Source organism: Nyctereutes procyonoides, unplaced genomic scaffold (assembly GCF_905146905.1).
Source record: "Nyctereutes procyonoides isolate TBG_1078 unplaced genomic scaffold, NYPRO_anot_genome, whole genome shotgun sequence".
Lineage (NCBI taxonomy): Eukaryota > Metazoa > Chordata > Mammalia > Carnivora > Canidae > Nyctereutes > Nyctereutes procyonoides.
The window spans coordinates 57355785-57381805 of NW_026575133.1; the positions used below are offsets into that span (position 1 = coordinate 57355785).

Consider the following 26021-nt stretch of genomic DNA (forward strand, 5'->3'; position numbering starts at 1 on the left):
AAAATAATTACAGGCAAGGGCATGTAGTCTAAGGCAATGCCTCCCCATTTGTGTTTTGGATTGCCTACATGTCCAGGCTGCCAAGTCTGAAGTTGCCAAGGATGAGAGAGGCGTAGGGGTTAAGTTTGGCTATGGTAAAGCTTAGTATTAAGAGCAGGCTAGCCTTGTTGTTCCTTCTGTGCGCTCCCATAGAACTCTGAGTGTACCCCCTCCGAGAGCCGTTGTTTTATCCTCTACATTCCCATGTACATGTTGCTCTTCCCTCCTGGACAGGGAGCTCCTCTAGGCTAGGAGCTGTCTTCTTCATTGTTGTATTAGTTGTTCCCAAAGGAGTGCTCAGTACATGTTGAGTGAATCCCCCGTCTGGCAGGCATGTTCTATTACACACCCCATCCAGAAGTGAAAATGAGGCAGGAGTTATGGCAAACTGCTTCACCATTTTGATTATATTGATGTATTAATTGAATTAATGAGATCAGTGTTTCTTAATTTTTTAAAAAAATGATAGCCACCCTAGGGAGCCTTTTTAGCCATTGCTTTCCTAATTGTCTCCCTCTATCCCTTGTTAAAATTTAATATCACATAGCTCAGTGGTTCAGCACTGCCTTCAGTCCAGGGCGTGATCCTGGAGACCTAGGACCGAGTCCTGTGTTGGGCTCCCTGAGTGGAGCCTGCTTCTCCCTCTGCCTGTGTCTCTGCCTCTCTCTCTCTCTCTCTCTCTGTCTCTCATGAATAAATAAAATCTTTAAAAAATTTAATATCACAGATCTACTCTATGATAGTTTATATACTAATGTAGATATATATGTTATATACTAACTTTGTTTATATACTAGTTAGTTATAGACTAACTTTGAAGGGCCACAGCATTTTGGTATGTAAGATGATTTTGTCCCTGAAGAGCCAATTTTCTCTCCCTGGGGAGAGATATCACTCCCATTAAGAAAGCCTGAATTAGGGGATCCCTGGGTGACTCAGTGGTTTAGTGCCTGCCTTCGGCCCAGAGCATGATCCTGGAGTCCCAGAATCAAGTCCCACATTGGGCTCCCTGCATGGAGCCTGCTTCTCCCTCTGCCTGGGTCTCTGTCTCTCTCTCTCTGTCTCTCATGAATAAATAAATAAAATCTTAAAAAAAAAAAAAAGAATGCCTGAATTAGGGCACCGGAGTAGTTCAGTAGGTTAAGCATCTGCCATCGGGTAGTGATCCCGGGGTCCTGGGGTCTGGCCCCACGTTGGGCTCCCTAATCAGCGGGGGAGTCTGCTTCTTCCTCTCCATCCCCTTGCTCATGCTTGCATGCTCTTGCTCTCACTCACTCTCTCAAATAAAATCTTTTTTAAAAAAAGAATGCCTGAATTAGACTATATTTGACTGAATGTGTAGAATCAGCTGGTTTGGTATTGTGCCAATATTTTAAAGAGTTTCTATTTGATATTTACATAGTTATAACATTGAGATTAAGCCTTGGTCGCTCATATTATTGATATGCTTTCAAGACAAGGCTGTGGGATTGATTTTTTTGTACAAAGTAACTGGTACTTTTGGTACTATTTAAGGAGATAAAGCCAAGGGTTTTCCCAGACCACCAATACTATTTCAGTTTGGGGCTGTTATGCACAAAATTTAAAGGCTTGGTTCAGAGTTCCATTCTTCTAAAAAATATTTAAACTAAACATAGAGTTACATTTATTGTTAATGAATGTAGACATCTAAATAAGTCTTCTTATATGATCCTGCCAAATCATTCCTGGGCGGGGTATTTATAAATAATGTACCATTCAAGTTGGGAGAATATGCTACTACCACATGAACTTAAAAAGCAACTGTAGTGTGGTGTATGTTCAAAATGAATAGGCAATTATTATCTTTGTATGTCTTAAAGTAGATCTTCTGGAAATTCTGTATAAGCAGCCACAGTATGAGAAATGACAAGCTTCAATTGAGTTGCCTTTTCTCACCCATGTTATTATGAGTCGAGAATAGTTTTTGAAGAATGTGAAAAAAATCTGACTTGGTTTTAAAGACCTTTCAGTTCATGATTGTGAAGGTTCACTAGCAGTCTTTTCACTTGGATTCAGAACACATACACTTTTAGGAAAACCTGCCCTTGGCAGCTTACCCAAAGCAACCTATCTTTGCTTGGAAAGCAGTCTGTTACTGCTCTGTTTGTATTAACCTAGATTCTAGTGGTTTGAAAGTTTCTGGCTTTTCGTATTGAACTTTCCTGGTGACATGTTTATCATTAGTAGTATATGGGTATAGAAGGACTAATCCTGATATCACGGATTAGATTACTACTGGTAAATTCCCAGAGTGCTTTCCCTTTATTTCTGTTAGTGAATGCTCTCAACCATACGCTAGGATCCGTGGGGACAAGTCTTAGTATTCCCATTTTACAGATGAGGAATTTGTAACATTGGGAAGTTAAGCTGCTTATCTGGCAGACTATGTGCTCAAGATTGGGTTTTTTGACTTCAAAGTCAGTGCTCACTTAATGGCACCATGATGTCCTACACTTTCAGCCTTTTTAAGAGTCACTGTGTAGGAGTGACTAGCCCTCAAAAGGCACAATCTGGAACACTAAATAGAAGGGAGTAGTTTGACTCCATAAAGGCAGAACTTTCCAGCAATTGGGACAGTCCAACAATGGCATGGATATTCTGTGAAGTAGTTTGCCTCCTGTTACTTGAAATGGTCACCTGAATGTTGCAGTGGGGTGAAACACAATGTGGCATTTGGCTAGTTGACCTTTCAGGTTCCTTATAATCCTGATACTTTGTTTAAAAAATCTTCTGTCTGGTTTCCTCTCCCTTGCTATAGCTGTATATAACAAATGCCTAATTTCATGGTTCCCGCTTCCAACTTCGCATCAGAAGCACCAATCAAGCTTCGTGAAGATACAGATGCCTAGGCCTGACCCCAGATCTCCTGTGTCCGAATTCCAGTGTGGGGTAGAGTGGGAAATTTGAGAATACATTTCAGAAAGTGCAATTTGAAGGCATCACCCTTCTTGTCCAGTCCACTGATATCAGGGTACAAGCAAACCTTGTTTTGGACTTGGTGTCATTTAGAAGCATCGAGAAGTCAGTTTCTCAGTGTACAATCCCCTTTGAAGTTTTAATCAGGCCATTTAATAAAAGTGTGTTTGTTCTTTTGGTTGTAAGAGGACCATGATGCCTTCTTGGCAGGTTAGTTTTTCTAATATCTCATAATGCCTGTCCCCTTCATAGTAGGTTAGGAGCAGGTGCTGGCCTAGTAAATGGGCACCAATCAACCTAACTACAAGAGCCTCTCATATACTTCATGTTCTGGAAGAAACACCTTGAAGGGTGTGAAAGTCAGCCTCTATAATCAGCAAGTAGGATACAGAAACTAGTCAGCTGCTCACTTCTAGACTGGTTACCTACTAGTTGGCTTTGTAGCAGTGAGAAACGTCCAGTGGCATAAAGAGTTTAATGGTTGTAGTTTCTTGTTTTCTTGAGGAATTTTCTTATCAAGTGCTCAACTATGTTCATAGCATTTCTCTGAGAGAATAATCTCTAAAGAATGTGTCTGTATTAAATACAGAGGATTATAAATTCCCCACTATGTCTCCCCACGGCAGGCCAAAAAAAAAAAAAAAACGCAATTGCTCCAACAGTACTTTTTCTACTTTTCAATCAATAGGATGCTTTTTAAAGCTTACATTTCTCTTTGGACACTTTAAGTGACTGATGAGACAAAAGAAAAAAAGCAAAGATAAAATGACAGTATAGACACTCCTCAAATCCTATAATGAACTCCACAGGGCACCCAATTTTGATGTATTAGGATTTTTTTTTTTTTTATAATGAGTACATTGTTGGAAATCACATTTTCTATCTGCAGGAGCTGGAGATGAAACTGAGCTGACATCTTACCTCTTTGTAGTTAATTAGCAAGAGAAAAGTAGTATTTTGAATCTTGTATGGGAGAAGAGAGGTATTAGTCATCCAGTGCTCCTCCATTCCCTTCAAACACCTGGATCTTTCTGTCTGCTCTTTGATTTGGTTTAATGGCTTGGATGGGTCTTGTTGGCTGGGAAAGATAAGGGGAGTTGAGCAATGGTTATTATTTAAGGAAAAAATAACTATAGCTTACTTCTCCCTGTCATCTTCCCTGTAGGATAAATAAAATAAGTCAGGCCTTTTGCGTTTAAAGAGCCATTCCTTACCTGGGCCCAGACTGCAGGCAGTACCCAGGCTGCGGAATTTTTGTTATCACCTTATTAACATTTGTCACCATTGAATCCCCAGCACTTAGTGCAGTGCCTGGAACTTAGTAGGCATTCAGCAAGTATTTAGGAATTTAGTGAGCATATAAAACAGTGTGTTGACCCAGATATAAAGGTAGTAATGTTGTATCTAATACCTTTCTCCAGGTAGTAGCTGCATCCATTTTAAGACATGTGGCAAGTGTTACACTGAGTTCAGTTAGGGGCAGAGAGGCAGAGCAGAGCATTTATACTTTATCCCATTTAGGGTACTGGTCCTTGTGCAGGTGAGCAGTGCTGGGGCCAGTGTGGACACTCATCCAGATGAAGGCTGAATAAGAGGTAGAAAAATCTAGCACAAAGAATCCTCCACTCTGATGTATTTAGTAATATCAGATCATGTACCCAATCCTGAGGGATGACAGAGGAGAGCCATTTCCATGACTCCTCTTCTCAAGGAATTCACCATTTATACAGAAAAACTAAGCAAGTGCTCAAAACCAGTCGGGACTCCTCAAGTGTTACAAGGTGTGAGACTGATCCCAAGTGAAGAAGAATTTAAGGGGGGTGGAGAGCAGTGGTGTTTGGAAGAGAAACACCATTTTCTGAGTGCCCCCATGGTAATTGCTACATATATCATTTCTTTCATCACAGGGACCTGGGGAGGATTCCCAGGGAACCTGACTCAGTCAGGAAGCCCAAATCTGAGCAAAGTAGATCCCATAGGATTCCACTGACTGTGCTTTCCCTACTACATCATACCTCTCTTCCAGGTCCTGTACTCAGGGAAGGCTTCCTGGAAGAAGCAGCACCTAAGGGGACCTTGAAAGTAGGGGAGGGCTTTGATTGCAGGTGGAGGGAGGGCACGTCAGGCTGGCAGACTAGAGCAGCTAGAGGTGGAGTTGGGGATACAGACTGTCTAGATCAGGGAGAGAGCGTGGGGAAGTGAGATTGGGACCCCAGGGCAGAGGACAGTTATGGAAGAAGCAGCTGGAAGTGGAGTGCTTGGACAATGGCCAAATTTTCTGTCATGTCAGTTGCTTACAAGCTCTGAGACTTCCAGCAAGTTATTCAGTCTCCTTAAGCCTGGCTTTCTTATCAGTAAAATGTACATAATAATATAATCTTGCTAATTGCACAGGGAAGGTGGCTATAATACTAAAATGAATTTGTGGAACTTGGCAAATAATACAGTGCTATGTTTAAATGCAGAGGGTTTGTGGTTATGTTGGGTTGAGCAGGGGAGCTTGGAGGATGGGCCAGCTAAGGGGCTTTTCCAGTGACAGGACATGATAGCAGGTCTGTGGCACTGCGGCAGAAAAGAAGAGCTCCCTGTGCCTGTCCTTCCTGAATTTGTGCTTTTGCTTATGGCCATGACCGTGCCCTGGTTGCCTTCCCTGTCCTCTTCCACAAAGCACCCCTGACTACTCACAAACCCACCTTACTTAACGCTGCCCTCTAGTTGTCTGTCTGTGAATCATGTCCTGCTGGGTTCAAGTCTAGTCTCTGCCACTTAATATGTATAGGACTTTGGTTTCTTTTACCTATTTGCATCTCAGTATCTTCCTCCAAAAAATGGGAAGATTGTTACTTACCTCAGGGTTTTTGTGAGTGTTAACTTCATCAATACATATCAAGAGTTTAAAACAATGCTTGGTGTTTAGTAAGTGCTACATTTATTAAATGTATTTTCCTATTTATATTTCCCTGTTCCCCCACCCATCCTCATTTATTCCATAGTAAAGGGTGTTAAATTAGTGAAACAAGGAGGCCATTGGACTGAGGTGCCTCTTTTTTTTTAAGATTTTATTTATTTATTCATGAGAGAGAGAGAGAGAGGCAGAGACACAGGCAAAGGGAGAAGCAGGCTCCATGTAGGGAGACCGATGTGGGACCTGATCCTGGGACTCCAGGATCACACCCTGAGCCAAAGGCAGATGCTCAGCTGCTCAGCCACCCAGGCATCCCATAGACTGAGGTGGCTCTAATGCTGTAGGACCTACATAAGCAAACAGGAGTCTAGGCGTGCAAGTGCCTTATGGTTACAAAATCAAAATGCTAATGACAGCCAATCACAAGCAACTGACTAAGCTTTAAGCTTTAGCCAGTCAAAGAGTTTCCTGTATTTGTTCCCACATGTTCTCTATATAAGTTTCTTCCCACTTCCCACTCTCCTGTCTGTAGAGTGCTCCTAACCACTTTCGGTTTGTCACTGCCCTATTTGCATAGATGTTTGCTCATGGAAACACTTAGGATGTTCAATATGCTTCAGTTTATTTTTTAACAGGGGTGAATATCCTTCCCCCTTTCCTCTGTGCCCTCCCTGCTCTCTCCCCTCCCCTCCCCTGCCCTGCCCACCCCTTCCCTTCCTGTCTGCCTAACTGTCTTAAGGCCTGTGGGACATCCAAGTACTTCGTGATAACTGAGACAGCAAGTACTTGGATTCAGGAAAGTGGAGGTTGAGGGCTAGTTGCTTAAGTAGTGCACCAGGCTCAAGATGAGTGGTTTTCACAGTTCAGTTACTATTAAGAATCGCCTGGGGAATCATGTAAAAATACAGGTTCCCAGACACCCCCCCTCAATTATGAAATAATAGCAATAGTAGTAATAATAACAATATTAACCATACTATTATGAATAAAGCTAGTATTGGATGGGCTTCCATGTGTGTCATAGGTCAGACTACCCTAATTGCTTCCTGTGGATTCTTGAACTAATCCTCCCAGTAGTCCCTGAGGTGAGTGTTATGAATATCCCCATTTCACAGCTAAGGAAGCTAAAGCCCAGAGAAGGAAGAGCTTGGCCAAGGTCACACAGCTGATAAGTGGCCATGAGGCAAGCCCAGGAGGCCAGCTTGGCCCAAGCATGTGGCTGCATGCTTTCTCGGCCTGAGTGGTGCCTGGCAGTCTGGGTGTAGACAGATAGGCACCTGTTGACTATGGTGTGTGGCCCGTGGTTGGATCATGACATGGGGAGGGGAATGAGCAGGCCTGGAGGCCTCTCATTACCGTGCAGATATAGCAGAAGCCCTGCTCACAGCAGCGGGGTACCCATGTAGCTAGGGTATCTGCCGGGGACCAGATAGGTGACCCCTTCCCTGACCCTCCCCACAGTAGCAGCAAAGAGCCCCAGGAGCCCTGACACTGGAAGTGGGATCCATGTGCCCAGATCTTGCCAGCAGCTTCCTTTCTCCACCTCCAGTCCATCTCTCTTTGCTTTTCTTCTCTGTGTCTCTGTTAAGCTCCCTTCCAGAGGGCAGGGGCTCTGCTCTCACTCCCAGGCTTTCCCTCACATACTGGGACCTGGAAATCCACACAACCCATGCAGGTCTGGGCTGTCTGGCTTGTCTTCGGAGCCCCTCTTGGGCAGGCTCTATGCCACACCCAGGAGCCCCTCACAGGCTCAACCTGGCCATGGCACAGATGGTCCTGCTCATTCTCCTTATGGAGATCTCCTCTGCATCAGATTTGCCCACCCTGTTGGGGATGGGCCACCATTCCTACAGAGGATTTGGAGTTTAACTCTTGACCCCAGCTCACTTGCTTATCTCGGTAGCGGTATGATTCTGACCACTCATGACTGCCACCTCTTGGCCTGTGGCTATTTGACCTGACAGAGGTGGCCTCACATATCCTGAAAACTGCAGCCCAGGGGGCAGTGGGAGTCTTCCACTCTTCTCAGTTCAGGAGGCTCTGCACTGTCTCCTGAGTACCACAGACTCTGACCAATAAAGGTTCTTGTCCAAAAGACATTGTCGACAGCTATAATAGCACAGTAGGTAACAGCTTGTCTAGGGAGACGAGCTTCCTACCTGCTTCCAGAGGTGGCTTTTTACCTGAATTAAGAACTTTCTCGGGATCCCTGGGTGGCGCAGCGGTTTAGCGCCTGCCTTTGGCCCAGGGTGCGATCCTGGAGACCCGGGATCGAATCCCACGTCAGGCTCCCGGTGCATGGAGCCTGCTTCTCCCTCTGCCTATGTCTCTGCCTCTCTCTCTCTCTCTCTCTCTCTATCATAAATAAATAAAAATTTAAAAAAAAATTAAAAAAAAGAACTTTCTCATTAAACCTGTCATTTTTATTTTTTTTAATTTTTTTATTTATTTATGATAGTCACACACACACACAGAGAGAGAGAGAGAGAGAGAGAGAGAGAGGCAAAGACAGGCAGAGGGAGAAGCAGGCTCCATGCACCGGGAGCCCGACGTGGGATTCGATCCCGGGTCTCCAGGATCGCGCCCTGGGCCAAAGGCAGGCGCTAAACCGCTGCACCACCCAGGGATCCCAAACCTCTGTCATTTTTAGTTCTGATTCTGCAGTGAGGAATCACACATGATTCATCACAATTCATCAAGAGTGAGAATCTGGGTGCTTGCCTGGTGTGGACAAAGGCCCAACTACGGTTCCTACTGGGGCTGGAAGGTGTTGGCTGGGACCTCACCTTAGCACCTGTGTCAGTCCTACATGTACTGACACATGTACACAATGAATTGCCCATAACGTGCCCCTCTGCATTCATTCACCTTTCTTTGGGGTCATGAGGTAAGGCAACACTGGAAGTGCTCAGAGGAGACATTTGTCCTTTTCATTTCCTTTCAAGATATTTTTGAACAACAGTGTTAAGAGAGTGTTAAAACACCTCTAACGCTGCTGTGCATTGTTAACAAGCACGTTTGCACATCACATCTATCATGCTATTTGCACGATGTTATATGAAGAAACAGCTCAAAGTATTTTTAAGATATAGCCTTTTATCTCTGGAAGCACCAGAAAGTATTTGCAGATTGGTCTCGGGAATCAAATTAGCCTAGCACATTGGTGAGTTCCTGGAGGCCTGGGCATTTCTGTAAGTGGTTTCTAGCCCCTTAATCCTTTTGATCATTTGCACTGTGTATTTTTACACAGGCTCTTGTACTTTGGAGAAATAAAATAAAGAAACTTAAAGGTGAGTTTGGCGAGGGCTTCTCCCCACTGTTTGTCAATGCAGATGGATGTTGAATTTTAATGGTAGTAGTTTCTTTTAAACAACCAAGCTTCTTTAAACCTCTCCACAAATAATGTCAGTGCTCAGATTATGTCTAAAAGTGTTTGCAGAAATCTTTCCTGACCCCATATTGCTACCACAAAAAAAGAGCCTAATCCTGGAAAATAGTCTTGACAGCCTGGATGTCAATTACCCTACAGCCGTGATTTCTCATATGGGCCACTGCTTATGTAACATTTGCTGTCACTTGGTGACTTCAGGGGTCTACAATCAGGAGCCTGGCTTGTGGTCATAAAACGAGATCTTCATTGGTTGACTCTTCACTAGATCCTGTTACTTATAGGTTGTGGGATGCTGAGTGAGAAAAACTGTGGAGAGGACTTAGTTGCCTCATCTTTAAAATGGAGACCACATTTCTCTTTTAAAATGATTGTGAGAAATATTTGTATGCCCATGTTCATAGAAACGTTATTCACAGTAGCCAAAAGGTGGAAGCAACCCAAATGTCTACTGACCGATGAATGGATAAACCAAATGTGGTCTACTCACACACCCTGGAATATTACTCAGCCTTAAAAAAGAATGAAATTCTGACACATGGTATAACATGGGCGAACGTTGAGGATATTACGCTGAATGAAAAACACTGTGTGACTTCACTTTTATGAAGTACCCAGAGCACTCCAATTCATAGAGACAGAAGTAGAATGGTGGTTGCCTGGGGTTGGGGGTAGGAGAGAAATGAGAACTTGGTATTTGATGGATGCAGTTTCAATTTTATAAGATGAAAATGTTCTGGAAACGGATGATTGTGATAGGAGCACAACAGTGCAAATGTACTTAATGCCACTGAACTGTATGCTTAAAAGATGTTTAAGATGGCAAATTTTGCTATGTGTTATGTTCCACAATAGAAAATAATTGGGAAAAATTGTTTTGAGCATTAAAGAACATCAAGTAGGTAAAGTGCCTGCCCATTTTGTTAGATTTCAGTGAATGGTAATAGTTTTTACTAGGGTTAGGACATTGTTTTAATGGTTACATGATACTTATTATGTGGCTATCCCATACTTGGTTTCTTTTTTTATTTGACTTTTGGATTTCTTATAGTACTCCACTATTGTAGTAATGATAGAGTGACTTTTTTTTTTTCATATATGTATCTTTTCAATTATTTAGGGTTGTATCTTTGAGATAGATTTTCTAGGTCACTTAGGGAAAGGAGTTAATTTTAATCTTTGTGGCTCTTGATACATATGCCTGTGGGGTTGGAAAGGGCATGGTTGTATATGCTGTCACCAGCCAAGTAAGGGTGCCAGTTTCATAGTCTCCTCACCAGCACTAGGTACGTTTTTAAGCAGTTTTACAAAATGTAATGAGAGATGTTATGTTTATGTTTCAATATGAAAAGGTTGAGCACTTTTCAATCTTGATTTACTTTTATTTCTTACTATGTGTCCTGCCTGTTTACGTCTTTTGCTTATATTTCTAGTATGGTTTCTATGCTTTTCTTACCAAAATATTTGTCATGCTTGTTATGTATTGTTGCTATTGTTAATATTTAGAGTTTAATTCTTATGTAGTTAAATCATTCATTTAAAGATTTCAAAATACAAAATAAGATTTTAAAGTAGGATCAGCAGTGTTTTATAATAACATTACTATTAAATTTAATAATCTCTTCCCATAATTCTCTTGATTCTTTTCATATCTGTGAATATAAAATCTGTTTATTTGCTTATTTACATGACTGTAGTATTTCAATTAAAATTATGTAGAATGACCAATTAATTAAAAATATTAATAACCCAATATAAAAAGGATATTACAAAACTTAGAGCAAATAATTTAAAATTAATAAACATGACTTTTTTTTTACCTTACCATAATTAAATCCATTGAAAATAAAATGGACACTATTATCCAGCTATAAATTGTGAAGAGTTAAAAACATTGTAATAGTGACTGAGACTGGCCCTGAAATATGCTGTCAATAGGGAGAGAAATTGGGTCAACTTTACTGAATAGCAGCTAAGCACTAGATATCAAGAAACTTAAAAATGTTTGTAAGCATTGGTTTAGAAATCCCACTTAGGTTAACTGTGGCTTGAGGCAGTCTTGGAAATGTGAAGATATTTACACTGATTGATAAAAATAGGATCCAGTCTAAACCTCCAATGACAGGGGATGATTGAATAATAGCACAAACGTCTTTGGAATGTTATATAGTCATTATAAGTAGCATTTCCTAAAAATTTCAGTGATATGGGAAAATATTCATAATATTCTGGTAAGTGGAAAAGAAGCATGATGCCACGATCACAATAAAGCAAATTGGGGCAGCCCCGGTGGCGCAGTGGTTTAGTGCCGCCTGCGGCCGGGATGTGATCCTGGGGACCTGGGATCGAGTCCCACGTTGGGCTCCCTGCATGGAGCCTGCTTCTCCCTCTGCCTGTGTCTCTGCCTCTCTCTGCCTCTCTCTTTCTGTGTCTCTATGAATAAATAAAATAAAAAATCTTAAAAAAAATAAAATAAATAAATAAAGCAAATTGTGCCTGGTGTGGTGGTATGTGGGTGTGTATGAGCCCACGTGCACTTGTGTATCTCTGGTACATATACAGAAAGAGATGTGTAAAAAAGATTGATAGCACTTATTTTATGTGGCCAAAATATAATATGTGATTTAAAAACTTTATTTAAATTCAGTTTACCAGCGTATAGTATAACACTCACTGCTCATCTCATCATGTGCCCTCCTTAATGCCCATAACCCAGTAATATGTGATTTTTATTTCCTTTTTTATACTTCTGTAATTTTCTAAGCTTCATGTTGTTTGTAAATTATTATTTCTACAATCAGAAATTAAATATTAAAAAATATGAAAGATAATAAATATATGTTTTATTCATTTTGTGGATTCGTGTTCACTTTGCTTTCTTTGGTTTGTTTATTGGATGGAATCCTAGACAAAAAAACAGAAAGTGTTTAAGTTATGGTTCAGCTCTATGTGACGTTGGGCAAATGTAACTTCTATGTTTTTCCGTTTTCCCATTGGTAAAATCATTGTGAGAATTAAGGTGAGATTACCAACCTATGGGCAAACACTTTTGCAAACTAAGGTAAGGTTCAGTGGATTCCCAAACCACTGTGAGGTCTGATGATTTGTTAGGACTCACGAACTCACTCAGAACAGTTATCCTCAGAGTTATAGTTTATTACGGGGAGAGGATACAGATCAAAATCAGCCAAATGAAGAATCTGCATAGGGCAGAGTCTAGAAGGGTTCCAGTGCCAAATTTCTGTGTTGTCCTCCATGTGTTATTATTAGGGCTTCATTCCATAGGTATTATTGATTGATTGCCCACTGGTTGAACTGTCTTTGGGTCAGCTGATTCTTTGTTACCCAAAGTCCCCAGTCTCAGCACATGGTTGTCTGTCTGGCACAGCTGGCCGTGACCATAACACTGTTGGGTGTGGCCAGCCCTACTGTAAGATTCCAAGTGGCCAACTTCCACCCTAAGACTGTTGCTGTGGCCAGCCCCACCTTAACAAAGGACATTCCTGTCAGATATGACATAGATTACCTTCAGAGGCCAAAGCAAAGAAAGGCCGGGTATCTCCCTGGGCAAGGCTAAATTCTTTACTGCATATAAGGTGACTGGAAAGAGATGTAAAACAAATTTAAATAGATATGTATGGAAGGTCCTATTATTTACTATATTCTAACACTGTAAAATAAGGAGGGCATGAATTCCATAGGTAGAAGTGCTACTTCAAATACCCACTTTCCTGATCTACAGAACACTGGAGACCACCTCTGAGAGTGGGCATGCTAACAGAGAGACCTTCGCTGTGGTAGTTTTGTTTACCACAGAGACAAATTAGGCTGAGAAAACACTTGCCACCCCGCTGGGTATGTGAACCTGACCCTTGCCTCTATGTTAACAGCACAGCAAATATGTCCCCCCGTTAATGAATTTATCTGATGTGAATGAGATATAAGCCTGTTTGTTACAGGTTTCTTGATCTGGCACCATGTCACCCTGTAGTGCAGCCGCGCTTACTGCATATAGCGTGGAGTGATGATAAAAATAAATTGGCTCATTCCCCTCACCGAGCTTCAAACCCTGAGCAGTATGTCAGGCTGGATCCATACTGTTTCATAGGGGTGAGATAAAAAAAGAAATGAAAACTCGAGTTTGTTTTCTCATGAAATGAAAGAAAAAATTAGAGCACAATGATGAGAAGTCATCATCCTCACATCCTTGTGCCAGAGGACAACTGTATGCTCTTATGGAGACAGAACCAGTGACAGACTTCTATGAAATCATTAGCTAACGTACAGTTATGCTCCCACCCTTCCTTCGGAGGGAAGAATTTTAGCCCCGGTCTGGTCTGGTGGTTCTTTGGAAGCAGATAACTTGTAGTACATTGGTGTTGTCAGTAAATTTTGGTTGTACGTTCTGTTTCTTTCAAGGAAACACTGGCCACGCAGAAGTAGTCCGAGTGGTGTACCAGCCAGAACACATCAGCTTTGAGGAACTGCTCAAGGTCTTCTGGGAGAATCATGACCCGACCCAAGGTAGATGAGTGAGCCAGTATTTAATTATCTTACTAATTACAGCTGGGATAATTAGTGTTTGAGCTGCATGGAAGAGATGAACCTTGAAATCACACAGGAGCTCAAGAATATGATTGCAGACATTTATTGACGGAGGGGAGGAGGGGCTGGGGAGCAAATGGGGGAGGGGGTGGAGAGAATAAAGGCACAGCCACAGTCTGCGCTCCTCCCCCCTTTACAGCTGTCAGGGGTGGGGAGATTCCCACAGAGAAAGACGCCAGACAATAGAGATTCGTTCACCTTTGATTATTGCATTATTCCTCCTTAATGCCGTCTTTTGTCTACAAAATTAAAGTGTCTTTCTAGCAGCTCCAAAGTTTTCCTGATTTATGGTTCCTTTATTTCCCTGAATTTAGCCTTTCTCATCTTTTGACGTTATCAGGTTTCTTTCTTTTTTTTTTTTTAATGTCTGTGGGTGATAAAAAAAAGAGAGAGAGAGAGAGAACATAAAGGTAAAATGCAGTATTCAGTATGTCCACAGTGCTTGGGTTATTTAAATATTTCATTCGTCTTCTTTGGATTTTGTTATATGGGGGATATTAATATATTTGGGCTATAAACAATAGTGGCCAGAAATTTTATTGGAATGTGCACACAAGCAAAAATCCCCTGTTGGCGAATATCATTTGTAATATTCAATAATGAAGCAATTTCCAGATTTCATCCTAACAGCCTTACAAGCACTGCCTTGCCAATATGATGATCTGATATTATGAGGCTTATGAACTGAAAAGTCCTATATAATAGAAGTGATTTTCACAAACCCTGTTCATTTAGCAATCAGTCCATTTAACAAAAATATTTTCCTTTTGGTGTCAGGTTTTTTGGTAGTGGGTATGCTGTGTTGGCTATTTCTGAAGAAGGGATCTGTCTTTTTCCAAATGTGCAGTGTTCTTTGTGGTGGAATTTAAATAGAACCCCAGCAACACAGAGTGGTGGGTCTTGAGTTTTGGTTCTAAGTACCACCCAGTGCCTGCATGATTTGCTAGAGGGCAAAAGTCAGAGCTAAGTCAAGAGTAGCAAATGATAAATGAGCCAGGGTAATGCAGGTACAGGACCCAGGCAAATCCCTCAGGGTGGGTGAAGGCCTAGAAAGGAGGCCAGGAACAAGCTTTCCTGATTTGATGGTGGGGCAGTGGGTGGAGGGGGGGGGGGTTGGAGATGTGTTTCTAGCAGGAGAGCCATGAGGTATGGGGCAAGGGAAGTAGAGGACTGGTAGGGTAAGAATACTATAATCAGAAGTTTCAGATGTCACCCTGTTTTGGACTACTGGACCAAGCCTATCATATGAAAAACGTTAAGCCTGACAAACTTAAGGTTGGCTGAGCAGGAAGCTCTGACGGTAAGCAGTGTAAGAGTGATGATGGCTAAGAGCTTATGCTGGTGAGGTGGCATTTGCCTCTCAAAGCCAAAGGTCAGGGCAGGATGCTCAGAGCTCCAAAATTCTCCATAGAGACACACATTAGGAGCCCAGGGAACCTGAAGTCATGTAGGGGACAGGTTGCTCACAGGCCCACAAGATTGGGTATGTGGCCTTTTGCCAGGCCATCCATAGTGTCATGTCCTGATACAATCATTTTATGCTTAGCTCTGGCAAGATTTCAAAAAGGGCAAAATCTGTCATGCACTTCTCTCTCCTTCCTTCTCTTACCTTCTTTCCTATTTTTATCACATCTTTACCAGCACACTTCAGTTAATTATGTCACTAGATACTGGCCTCTGAATCTTAGGGGGAGTTCTACTCTTAAAACTGAACCTTGAAAGAATCTCTTGGTCTTCCCATCTCATGTATCAAATTTGTCTCAACTGTGCCTCAGTCCTCTTTGAAATTCTTTGTTTACTGTGTGTATTATTTGCTATATACTATACACATACTATACTTGCTATACACTACAGATTAGGTGGCTTAAACAACAGAAATTTATTTTCTCACAGTTCCAAAGGCTGGAAGTCCGAGATGAAGGCCATGGCAGGGTTGGATTTTTCTGAGACCTCTCTCCTGGGCTTGTAGACATCTGCATTCTCCCTGAGTCCTCACATGGTCTTCCCTCCATGCGTATCTTTGTCCTAATCTTCTCTTTCTATAAAAACACCAGTCAGATTGGATTAGAGCCTGCCCAAATGACCTGATTAAATTTTAATCTTTAAAGACTCTATCTCCAAGTAGGATAATATTCTGAGGTACTAAAGGTTAGGGCTTGAACATAGGAATTTGGAGAAGATACAGTTCAACCCATAACACTGTGTAATAAAGTAATAGCTTGGTATACTCTTCTTCCAGAGGTATTTTGATTCTAACAGAAGGTTTGTAGACTCATAGACTGGAAGAGACTTAAGAGGTCACCTGGTTAATCTTCAGCTTCAATTCTATAAGTCAAAAGATGAAATTACTGCTGATGGGTTTCATGGACAATAGGATTTAATTGTTGAGTGACATATTTTTTACACTGATTTTTAGACAAATTATGCACGTAAAGGGAGAGTTTTTCTACCCTTGCCTATGTCTGTTTCTGCTTAGAATAGTTCCTGATGCAGTGTATACATTCACAGATATAAATCACAGGATATCTGATCTTCCCACGTTATTATTAGGATTACTTTTGTTGGATAGTTTAGTGTAATAGGCCCTGGTAACAGTCTTTATCTGCATTCCCAAGTTTCTTGTGATACTTCTGAAAAGTGGCCTGTGGCCTGGTCAATCACAGTATCTTTTCCTGTTGGCAACAGTGTTGAATTCAAGGAGTGGGTCTGTGACCCAACCACAACCATTTGGAGTCCTTCCCTGGGACCATTATGTGAAAGAAAAAGGTGTTCTCCCATTTCTGGGGACACCAAGGTGGAGGTGCTCTGTATGTGGAAAGAGCTTGTCCATAGGAGAAGCAAGGGAGGAGGTGTCTCAGTAGAGACACAGAGAGGCAAGAGATGGGAAGAGAGAATCTTCAGGAGCCTGGGGTCCTCCAGAGAAATTAGGTGCCTACCCTCCTCCTCCTACATCATAAGCTAGTTTGTTGGGTTTCTGTTATTTTCAGCAACAACAAAAATCCTTGCTAATCCACTCATTCAACTTAATCGTCGTGCTTATTATATTACGCATGTTATTACACATATCATTATATGTGCTTTATTAGGTAGCCATGTTCATTCAGCTCTATAAATCAGAAGTCTAAAGCCATTTGGTTAATAATCCTATCCACTCATGACTCAGACATGGAGTGTAGTACACTGAAGATTTCCTTAAGACCTGTTGGTAGTTTGACTGGGGGGGGGCGTTCCTTGGGAATTCAGAATTAAGAATTGGGGTTTAAGATTTGGGTTATATGGCCTGAATACATATCAGATCATCTTAATATTTCTAAACTACTGTGAAAGACAGTCATTAATGACATTTATCTTTTGTCTACTCTGTTTGCCAGACACTCTGTCAAGTGATACTAAATCACCAAGTTGTCTGTAAAAAGCAGCAGTCTCTAACTTCTTGGCCAATGCACAGAGAAAGCATATTTCTATAGGAAGAAAATAGTTTAATCCAAATGTACTGAGATCAGATGAGCATTCAGATAAATGTATATAAGACCAAAATATTAACCTGAAAGCATTAATACAAGTATATGTTAACACTAGAGCTTTAAAAGCAAAGCAAAACAAAACAAAACAAAAAACAAAAACAAAAACAAAAAAACCCGCCATAAGTTCAGAAGAACTCTAGTGCTAATGAATTTCATATTCTCAGGGAATGCTGAAGGTCCGAAATATGTGGTCACATGTAATTTTTTTGAGCTAAGAATTTGAAGCCCACTCCCTGAAAGATGGGCATGAAGCAGGAGCTAGCTGGGATGCAGTTGAACTTGGCCATCTGAACACAACTTCTAAATTCTCTACTGAAGTCTCATGGTGACACCTGTCACTTATCCTACAGTTAAGTGGCCCAGAAAAGAGAACCTCCCATTAGAACAGATGAAGGAAATAGAGACACGTAAGACTGACTGGTTCTACTCAGAGAGTGGACGTTTCAGAAGATAATAGCATGTTGGATTTGGTGGAGACTCATCTGTGAAGCAATGGCCCACTCTGGGTTATTTTCAGAAGTAAGAGTGATTTTTATAATTGTGCAAGGGATACTGTTGCCTATGCCAGAATTGCTTATAAACAAAAAGACAAAACTTGAGTAAACTTGGGACGTCTGGGTGGCTCAGCAGTTGGGCTTCTGCCTTCAGTTCAGGGTATGATCTGGGTCTGGGGATTGAGTCCCGCATTGGACTCCCTGTGGGGAGCCTGCTTTCCCTCAGTCTATGTCTCTGCCTCTCTGTGTTTCTCATGAATAAATAAATAAAATCCTTAAAAAACAAACAAACAATCAAAAAAACCTTGAATAACCTTGAGAAGTCATTGACCTTTGATGTGAAGATTTGCCCAGGAAACACATGATTCTCAACAGAAAATGCCCCAAGAGAAATGTATTTTAATTGACATGTTGAAAGACTTTAGTACTTTGTTTATGAAGTGATGAAACCTTTGAAGGGGTCACTTAAATTTTTTTTAGTTATGACTTACTTCGTTTTGTGAGAGAAGCAATATCCTAGATGATATGTGCAAATGTGGGGACTCTTGCTAATGTTCAGGATTTACTGTGGTAGAAACAGCAAGAATTTCAGCTTAAAGTCCTTTTTCAGTTAAATTAGATCTTCATGGCATAGACTAGGCAGAGAAAATCCTGCCTATCCTTCACTGCTTCACAGTACTGGAGTAGCTCTCATGGTATCTGACCTCCTGGAAAGGAGGAAATTCTCTCAGTTGGCCATTTGGAAAGGAGCAAAGCAGGCAAGAGAGCTATCAGAAGGTGTAGGCTTTTAAAGATACTATTTTAAAGATAGTATATACTGTGCTATTTCATAGCCAATAGGCAATGAGTCCTGAGAGAGAGCTACCCAATGGATTGGCTTCAGGCAAAGTCGCAGACCTAATAGTGTCATTATAGATTTGGCCAGTAATTGGAATAGTCTCTTCTCTTAATTTGCCAATTACCACAAAATTTCTATTTTGCTGAAGCATTCAGATATCACTGTTTAAACTTATATGTCCTGTTGTACCCATGGGACAAATATGACGCCTCCAGGCTTCTAAGGATAGACTCAAGTATGCTCAGTCCTGACCATGTGGCATCCAAACTCCCCAGTCTCCAGACAACATGGCAGAGCCTGAGATGAGATTTGGATTCTAGGCTGCACCTCACCCCTTCCTAACTGCGTGACTTCGGCCAAGACACTTATTCAATCTAAGCCTCTATTTTCTCATCTGCCAAAAAGGGATACTAATGTCTATAACTCATAGGTCATGGGTTGTCATAAAAATTAAATGGAATAATGTGAAAATAACCTGATAATGGTTAAGTACCATGCAAGTGCCAGGCATTGTTGCTATGTCCTTCTCAATACAACAGTATGATTTCAGTGGGTTTATTTTTATATCCTTGATTTCTGTGGGAAAATATTTACCCTCTACCTACAACAGTGTGGGTTTTCTACCACACTGTTGTTTCTTTTGTCCTTCCTGTTAGTGGGAAAGATTTCAGCATTGTTGATGTTGTCATTCTGTAATGGAAAAGCTGCTGGTGTCGGCGGTGGTTGTGAGGCTGAGGGACAGATGGCTCCTTAACTTTGCTGGTGACCTGTTCATCCAGAGAACCAGATCAGACCGCAGCCTCTAATGCTTGATCTGTATCCCTCCACCTAGCGCCCTCTGTGCACGAATCACACGCCATTTCCATCCCGATCCTGCTTGAGGATGTGAGGCACAGACACATACCTCAGGCCAAGCCACAAGTGCACAAGCACACAATGTAGGGAGATTTCTGCTTGATCTCAAAAGTCTGACTTCTCAGTTGCAACCTGTTTTATTCTCCTCAATCCTGGGAGAAGGGAGAACAATTTTTTAAGCACCTCTTATGAGTCAGTCTTAGTGATGGATGCTTTCAATTTATAATTTCATTTAATCCTTACCACAATCTGATGAAGTGGGGTTCACGGTAACCCCGTTAACAGAAAAGAAGAAATAAGGCTCCAAAGACTGACAGTCTTGCTTGATGTGGATGGTAGGATTTGCACCCTGCTCTGTCAAAAGCTCAAGGCTCTTTTATTTCCCCTGTACCAGAGGGGCCCAGACTTCCTGCTAGGAAGACCTCTTCTAAGGACAAATGATTTTATGGATCCCCCGTGTGATATAGTTGTGTTCTTAGTAACCTTTTTAAAGCAAATATATTAAGATGCCCCTATGAATTTCATTACACTTTAAATTGAATGCTTATTTTATTAACCTCCACAATGTCACGTACCACTGGAAAATGGAAGTGCTCACACGCATAATGCATTCTGCAGACTCTAGGCAATGCCTGCTGCATGGTTGGATTTTGCACCTCTTGTAGTAACTCCAGGCCTTCTCAGGGGACTATGGCTACAGGTGGGGGAATCCTCCAGTGCACTCCTGAGGGAGCAGTGGCCTTTTTGCAGATGCCTGTGGGCTAAGACTGCTAGTTGAGCCCAGTATCAATTCCCCCACTTCTGTAGGGTTGGAATTTTAACTGGATTTGTAGCCATGATAAGGACTAAATTTCTCGACTCCTGATGGCCAACTATGGCCACATGTCAAAGATCCGACTTCTGGGGCATGAGTATAGATGATGGTGTGCAACTTCTGGGTTATATGCACTTAGAGCAAGGAATGTTCTCTTTCTCTTCCTCCCTTCCCACAAACTGTGTGTAGAGGTAGTGGTGAACCAGCTTGGACCATAGCGATAGAGGCCTCACCCTTAAAATTGTGGAGCTACAAGCTAGAAGATTCCAGAGTTACCATCCCAGGCTGGACTCTATGCAAGAACTATCTTCTTTAACCTGCTGTTATTTGGTTTGGTTTGGCTTTTTTCCTCCCCCCTTTTCTACAACAGCTGAACCTATATCCTTACTAAAATAGTCTTTCACTCGAGGCTGGCAATGAACTCCCAGTCACTCTTCTGAAGATCTTAATTAAAATGTTTCCTTAATTAAAGCATCTTCAATCAAATCTGTTAAGAGCATGGACCCTGGGGTTAGAGGAGATACGGCTCTAACCAGGTCTGCTGTGAACTAGCTGCATGACCTGGGAAAGGTACAGTACCTCACTGAATCTCATCTCTCTCTATCTTCACTTGAATGCCTGGTTTTGACCTATCATTCTCTTTCATCTGACACGGAATAATAGCCATTGTAACTCATCCTGCCTATGTAAGAGCCAGCTCACCAACTTTTGTTTGTTTGCTTTGCTTCTTCTTGAATCCTTGTATTTCTCTAATTTTCCCAGCTCTTGTTCTAAATATCTTTGATCTTTTCCTGTGCTTGGCTCATACCCTTTATCTTCAGTCAATTTTTCAGCATCCCTCCCCCTCCCACAGTGAGTCCCCATTTGGAAGCTTTGTCTGACTTTCCCCAGTGGGCCACACTATCTATGGTCTTAGATTTCATGGGGCCCCAGCCTGCGTCCTTCGTCCTCAGAGTCATGAGTAGGAGATTAATGGCTCTCTTTGGTTGATGGTTGGAACTAAAGACCACCCCCGCCCCCTGTGCCACCAAGGACCCTTTTCCATACAGTGCCCTTGGGTCCCACATTTCCCCATCCCGCATGTCCCAACAGGCTCACCATGAAGCATTACTGTAGGTGGGTTGTTCCCAGGAAGCCTCTGGGAATTGAGGGTGGGGTTGGTCCATTCCGTCTTCAGCAGGTTTGCTTCTTTACAGGTGTATAGTAAGCGAGCCCCCTCATGCTGTCTCCTGAGAAACATTGATTAGGGAGAGGAAAGATCTTATTTCCTTCTGTTTCTCATCAAGTTGGCAGTTATATGCTGGTGTTCATGTATTTGAACTTGACAAATTAATATCTGAACTTCGTTGTGCTGACCCTTTTAAGTTAGTTTTTTTAAGTAAGTCACCACTTTTGAAGGACTATCCTTTTTTTAGACCATGTACAAGGATCTATCATCTGCAAATAATTAGACAGTGGGAATTATATTGTATTGCTAATGAGCAGATGTGCATACTTATAGTGGAGGAACAGCTGCACACATATAAAATGCAAAAACTACCCAAACCCGGCATTATGAATTCTGAAAGGGATTTCATTCTTTTAAGAATTTCAGAAACAGAAAAAAATGAAACAAAGCATTTAACTGATATTTTTCTTTATTAATTGTTCTTTCAGTGGCACTTTTCCTTGCATAACATTATCATACATGTACATAGTATCTTTGCTATTTGCAAATGCGCTATTTGCACTTTCAAATCCCTCTCTTCTGTAATGCTATAGAGCTTATATTTAACATTTTTCCTTTGCCTTTCTAGTTCTGTAAGGATTTGGTGCCTCCAAATCAAATGAAAGACTCTTACTGGGTGTTTTTTCTGGGCTGGGCATTGTGCTGGGCACTTGACTGCGTGTGATCCCAACTCATGAGTAAGTGGGTCTTAGACCCATTTTACAGATGAGTAAACAGTCCCAGAGTAGTGAAGCGATTTATTAAAAGCCAATTATTGTATGTGAAAGAGCTGAGATTTGGACCTAACGGCTTACTTCATTCCAAACCTTGTGTTCTTTCAGTTATATATTATAGTCCTACCTTGTTAAATGTTGTTATATGATGCTTTCAGTCAACAGAAAACACAACACACTATGAAAACAGCAGCACATTATCCAGTGAGAAGATTCAGTCCTTTTGAGCTCCTTGTAAAATACATTACAATGTTATAATCCCGTTAAGCATATGCAAGATGAAGAAGTTCAAATAGTCTGGCTTTTGAAAACGTTTAGCCATGAAGAATTCCACATATTTTAGATAGGAATGGTTAGGTCATTTAAAATTTTAGTTATAGTTAAAGCAGTTCCTAAAGCATTCCTATAGGGCATCAAAACTTATAGGGCATAGTAAAAGTAGTTCTAATTTCCAAAAAGAAATTAGAAATTATTGTGAACTGAACAGCAATTAGAATGCTACACATCTGAACTTACAGTGCATAGTTAAAGCAGTTCCTAAATAAATATAAATTATAAATATATGTGTATAATATTTATATATTATATTATATATATATATATATATATATATATATATATATATATATATTTATCTGAGAGATAGAGAGCATGAGCAAGGGGAGGGGCAGAGGGAGAGGGAGAAGCAGACTCCCCACTGAACCCAACTCAGGTTTGATCCCAGGACCCTGAGATCATGACCTGAGCTGAAGGCAGATGCTTAGCAGACTGAGCCACCCAGGTGTCCCCTAAAGGGAAATATAGAGCCTTAATTCGTATATTAGAAGAAGAGAAAGAGTGAGCTAAGTACCCATCTCAAGAACTTAGAAAATCAACAACAAAATAAACCAAACAATGAAGATAGAAATAATAAAGATCAGAAATAATTTAAATAGAAAGTAAACAAGTAGTAGAAAGGTTTAATAAAGCCAAACGTTGGTGTTTTAAAATGGCCAATAAAGGGATCCCTGGGTGGCGCAGCGGTTTGCGCCTGCCTTTGGCCCAGGGCGCGATCCTGGAGACCCGGGATCGAATCCCACATCGGGCTCCCAGTGCATGGAGCCTGCTTCTCCCTCTGCCTATGTCTCTTCCTCTCTCTCTCTCTCTCTCTCTCTCTCTCTGTGTGTGTGTGTGACTATCATAAATAAATAATAAATAAAAAATAAAAATAAAATGGCCAATAAAATTGATAAACCTTTGGTAAAGAAAAAAGTGAGAAGCAGCAAATACCCAATATCAGGGATAAAAAAATGGGATGTCACTACAGATGAGCAACTTTCTGTCAATAAATTTGAAAAGTTAGATAAAAACAAATTCCTTAAAAATATAACTTAAAACTGAATAGATCTATACTCATTAAGAAATAGAATCAGTATTGAAAACACTTCTCATAAAAAAAAATCGTTAAGTTCAGATGGCTTCATCAGTGAATTCTACCAATATTTAAGGAAAAAAACTCATTAAAATCTTCCACACAGTGTTCTAGAGATTAAATAATAACACAATTTGTCTTATGATTTTTGTGTAATCTTGGTACCAAAACCTGACAATATGAGTAATGAAAATTATAGGCCAAGCTTATCATGCACATGTATACAGAAATCTTAAAGTATTAGCAAACTGAATTTAGTAATATATATATAAATAAATATATATATCATGACCAGTTTAGGTTCCTTCAAGGAATGTAGGGTTGGTTTAGCATTTTAACATCAACTAATATAATTTACTACATTAGTAGAATTAAAAGAACAAAGCATATGATTATGATGTGGTTAAGCTTCAGTGAGCCTAGGTCTCTGGAGAGTTCATGAAACAAAACTGTTCTGAATGCCTTTTTACTAATTGGACATCACGTGATCAAGAAATAAACTTCTAGTAAGTTGTCACTGGAATTTCAGGGTTTATTTATTTACCAGGAATTGGTACCTTGAAGCAGACTGCTACCAAAAACTTTTAAAATGTGGCATTAGCTTGGTGGTTGGGGAGCAGAAAGATACAGTATCCATCTTGCATATTGTCTGTGAAGATTTCATCTCTCTCCAAGTTGTTTTATAAATTACATGCAAACCCAAATGAATGAATTCCAACAGTTTTTGTTGTTACTTTTGTGGATCTTCAGAGCTGATTCTGATGTTTACATGGAAATCCAAAGTTTAAGAAAAGCAAAGATGCTCTTTCATAAGAACAAGAGAACGGAAGGATTTATTTTTCTACATACCAAGATTTATTATAAAACAACAATTATTAAAACAGTGTGAAGTTGATGTAGGGACAGATAACTAGATCAGTGCAGTGGAATAGAGAGTCCAGAAAAGACCCACACATACATAGACATGAGAGATGACACACTTGGTATATCAGTGAGCAGTGCAAGAATGAATTTTTAATAAATAGTGGTAAGATGATTTGTGTTTTCATATAGGAATACGTTCAATTGGATTTCCAAGTTGTACCTTACACAAAAGTCAACTCTGAGTAAATTAAAGAGCTAACTGAGAGCAAAGCTACAAAACTTACAAGGTTTTGTAATATCATCATGTCACCTTGGGTTTGAGACACATTTCTCTTTTTTTGTTGTTTTGTTTCAAGTTTGTATTTAAATCCCATTTAGCTAACATGTAGGGTAACATTAGTTTTGGGTGCAGAGTTTAGTGATTCGTTACTTATATTCAATATCCACTCATCACAAGTGCCCCCCTTTAACATCCATCAGTCATTTAACCCATCCCTCTGTCTGTCTCCTCTCCAGCAACCCTCGGTTTGTTCTCTTTAGTTAAGAGTCTGTTTTATGTTTGCCCCCTTTTCTTTTTATTCCTCTGTGTTCATCTGTTTTGTTTCTTAAATTCCACATATGAGTGAAATCATAAGGTATTTGTCTTTCTCTGATTGACTTATTTTGCTTAGCATAATACATTCTAGCTCCATTGATGTTGTTGCGAATAGCAAGATTTAATTCTTTTCGATGGCTAAGTAATATTCCATTGTAGATATATACTGCAACTTCTTTATTCATTCATTGGCTGATGGATATTTGCACTCTTTTCGTAATTTGGTTATTGTTGATAGTGCTGCTATAAATATCAGGGTGCATGTGTCCCTTCAAATCAGTATTTTTGTCTCCTTTGGGTAAATACCTACTAGTGCAATTGCTGGGTCAGAGAGTAGTTCTATTTTCAATTTTTTGAGGAACCTCTCAACTATTTTCCAGAGTGCCTGCACCAGTTTGCATTCCCACTAACAGTGTAAGAGGGTTCCCTTTTCTCTGCATCCTCGCCAACATCTGTTGCTTCCTGTGTTCTTAATTTTAGCCATTCTGATAGATGTGAGGTGATATCTCGTATTTTTTATTTGTATTTCCCTGATGTTGAGCAGTGTTGAGCGTCTTTTCATATGTCTGTTAGCCATCTGGACGTCTTCTTTGGAAAAATGTCAATTTATGTCTATTCATGTCTTCTTCCCATTTCTTAACTGGATTATTTGTTTTTGGGTATTGAGTTTGTTAAGTTCTTTATAGATTTTGAATATTAACCCTTTGTCAGATATGTCATTTACAAATATTTTCTCCCATTCTGAAGGTTGTCTTTTAGTTTTTTTGATTGTTTCCTTTGCTGTGCAGAAGCTTTTATTTTGATGCAGTCA

The 26021-nt window shown here is 40.6% G+C and overlaps 1 protein-coding gene across 4 annotated transcripts in view; it reads left to right on the forward strand.

Moving 5' to 3' along the window:
- The window catches only part of MSRA (methionine sulfoxide reductase A), a 423682-nt gene that overhangs the window by 260385 nt on the left and 137276 nt on the right, over positions 1–26021 (forward strand). For all 4 annotated transcript variants that reach the window (XM_055299897.1, XM_055299894.1, XM_055299893.1 and 1 more), the window contains one exon: positions 13689–13793. In XM_055299897.1, coding sequence (XP_055155872.1) covers positions 13689–13793 — 105 coding nt within the window. The remainder of the gene's footprint in view (positions 1–13688; positions 13794–26021) is intronic.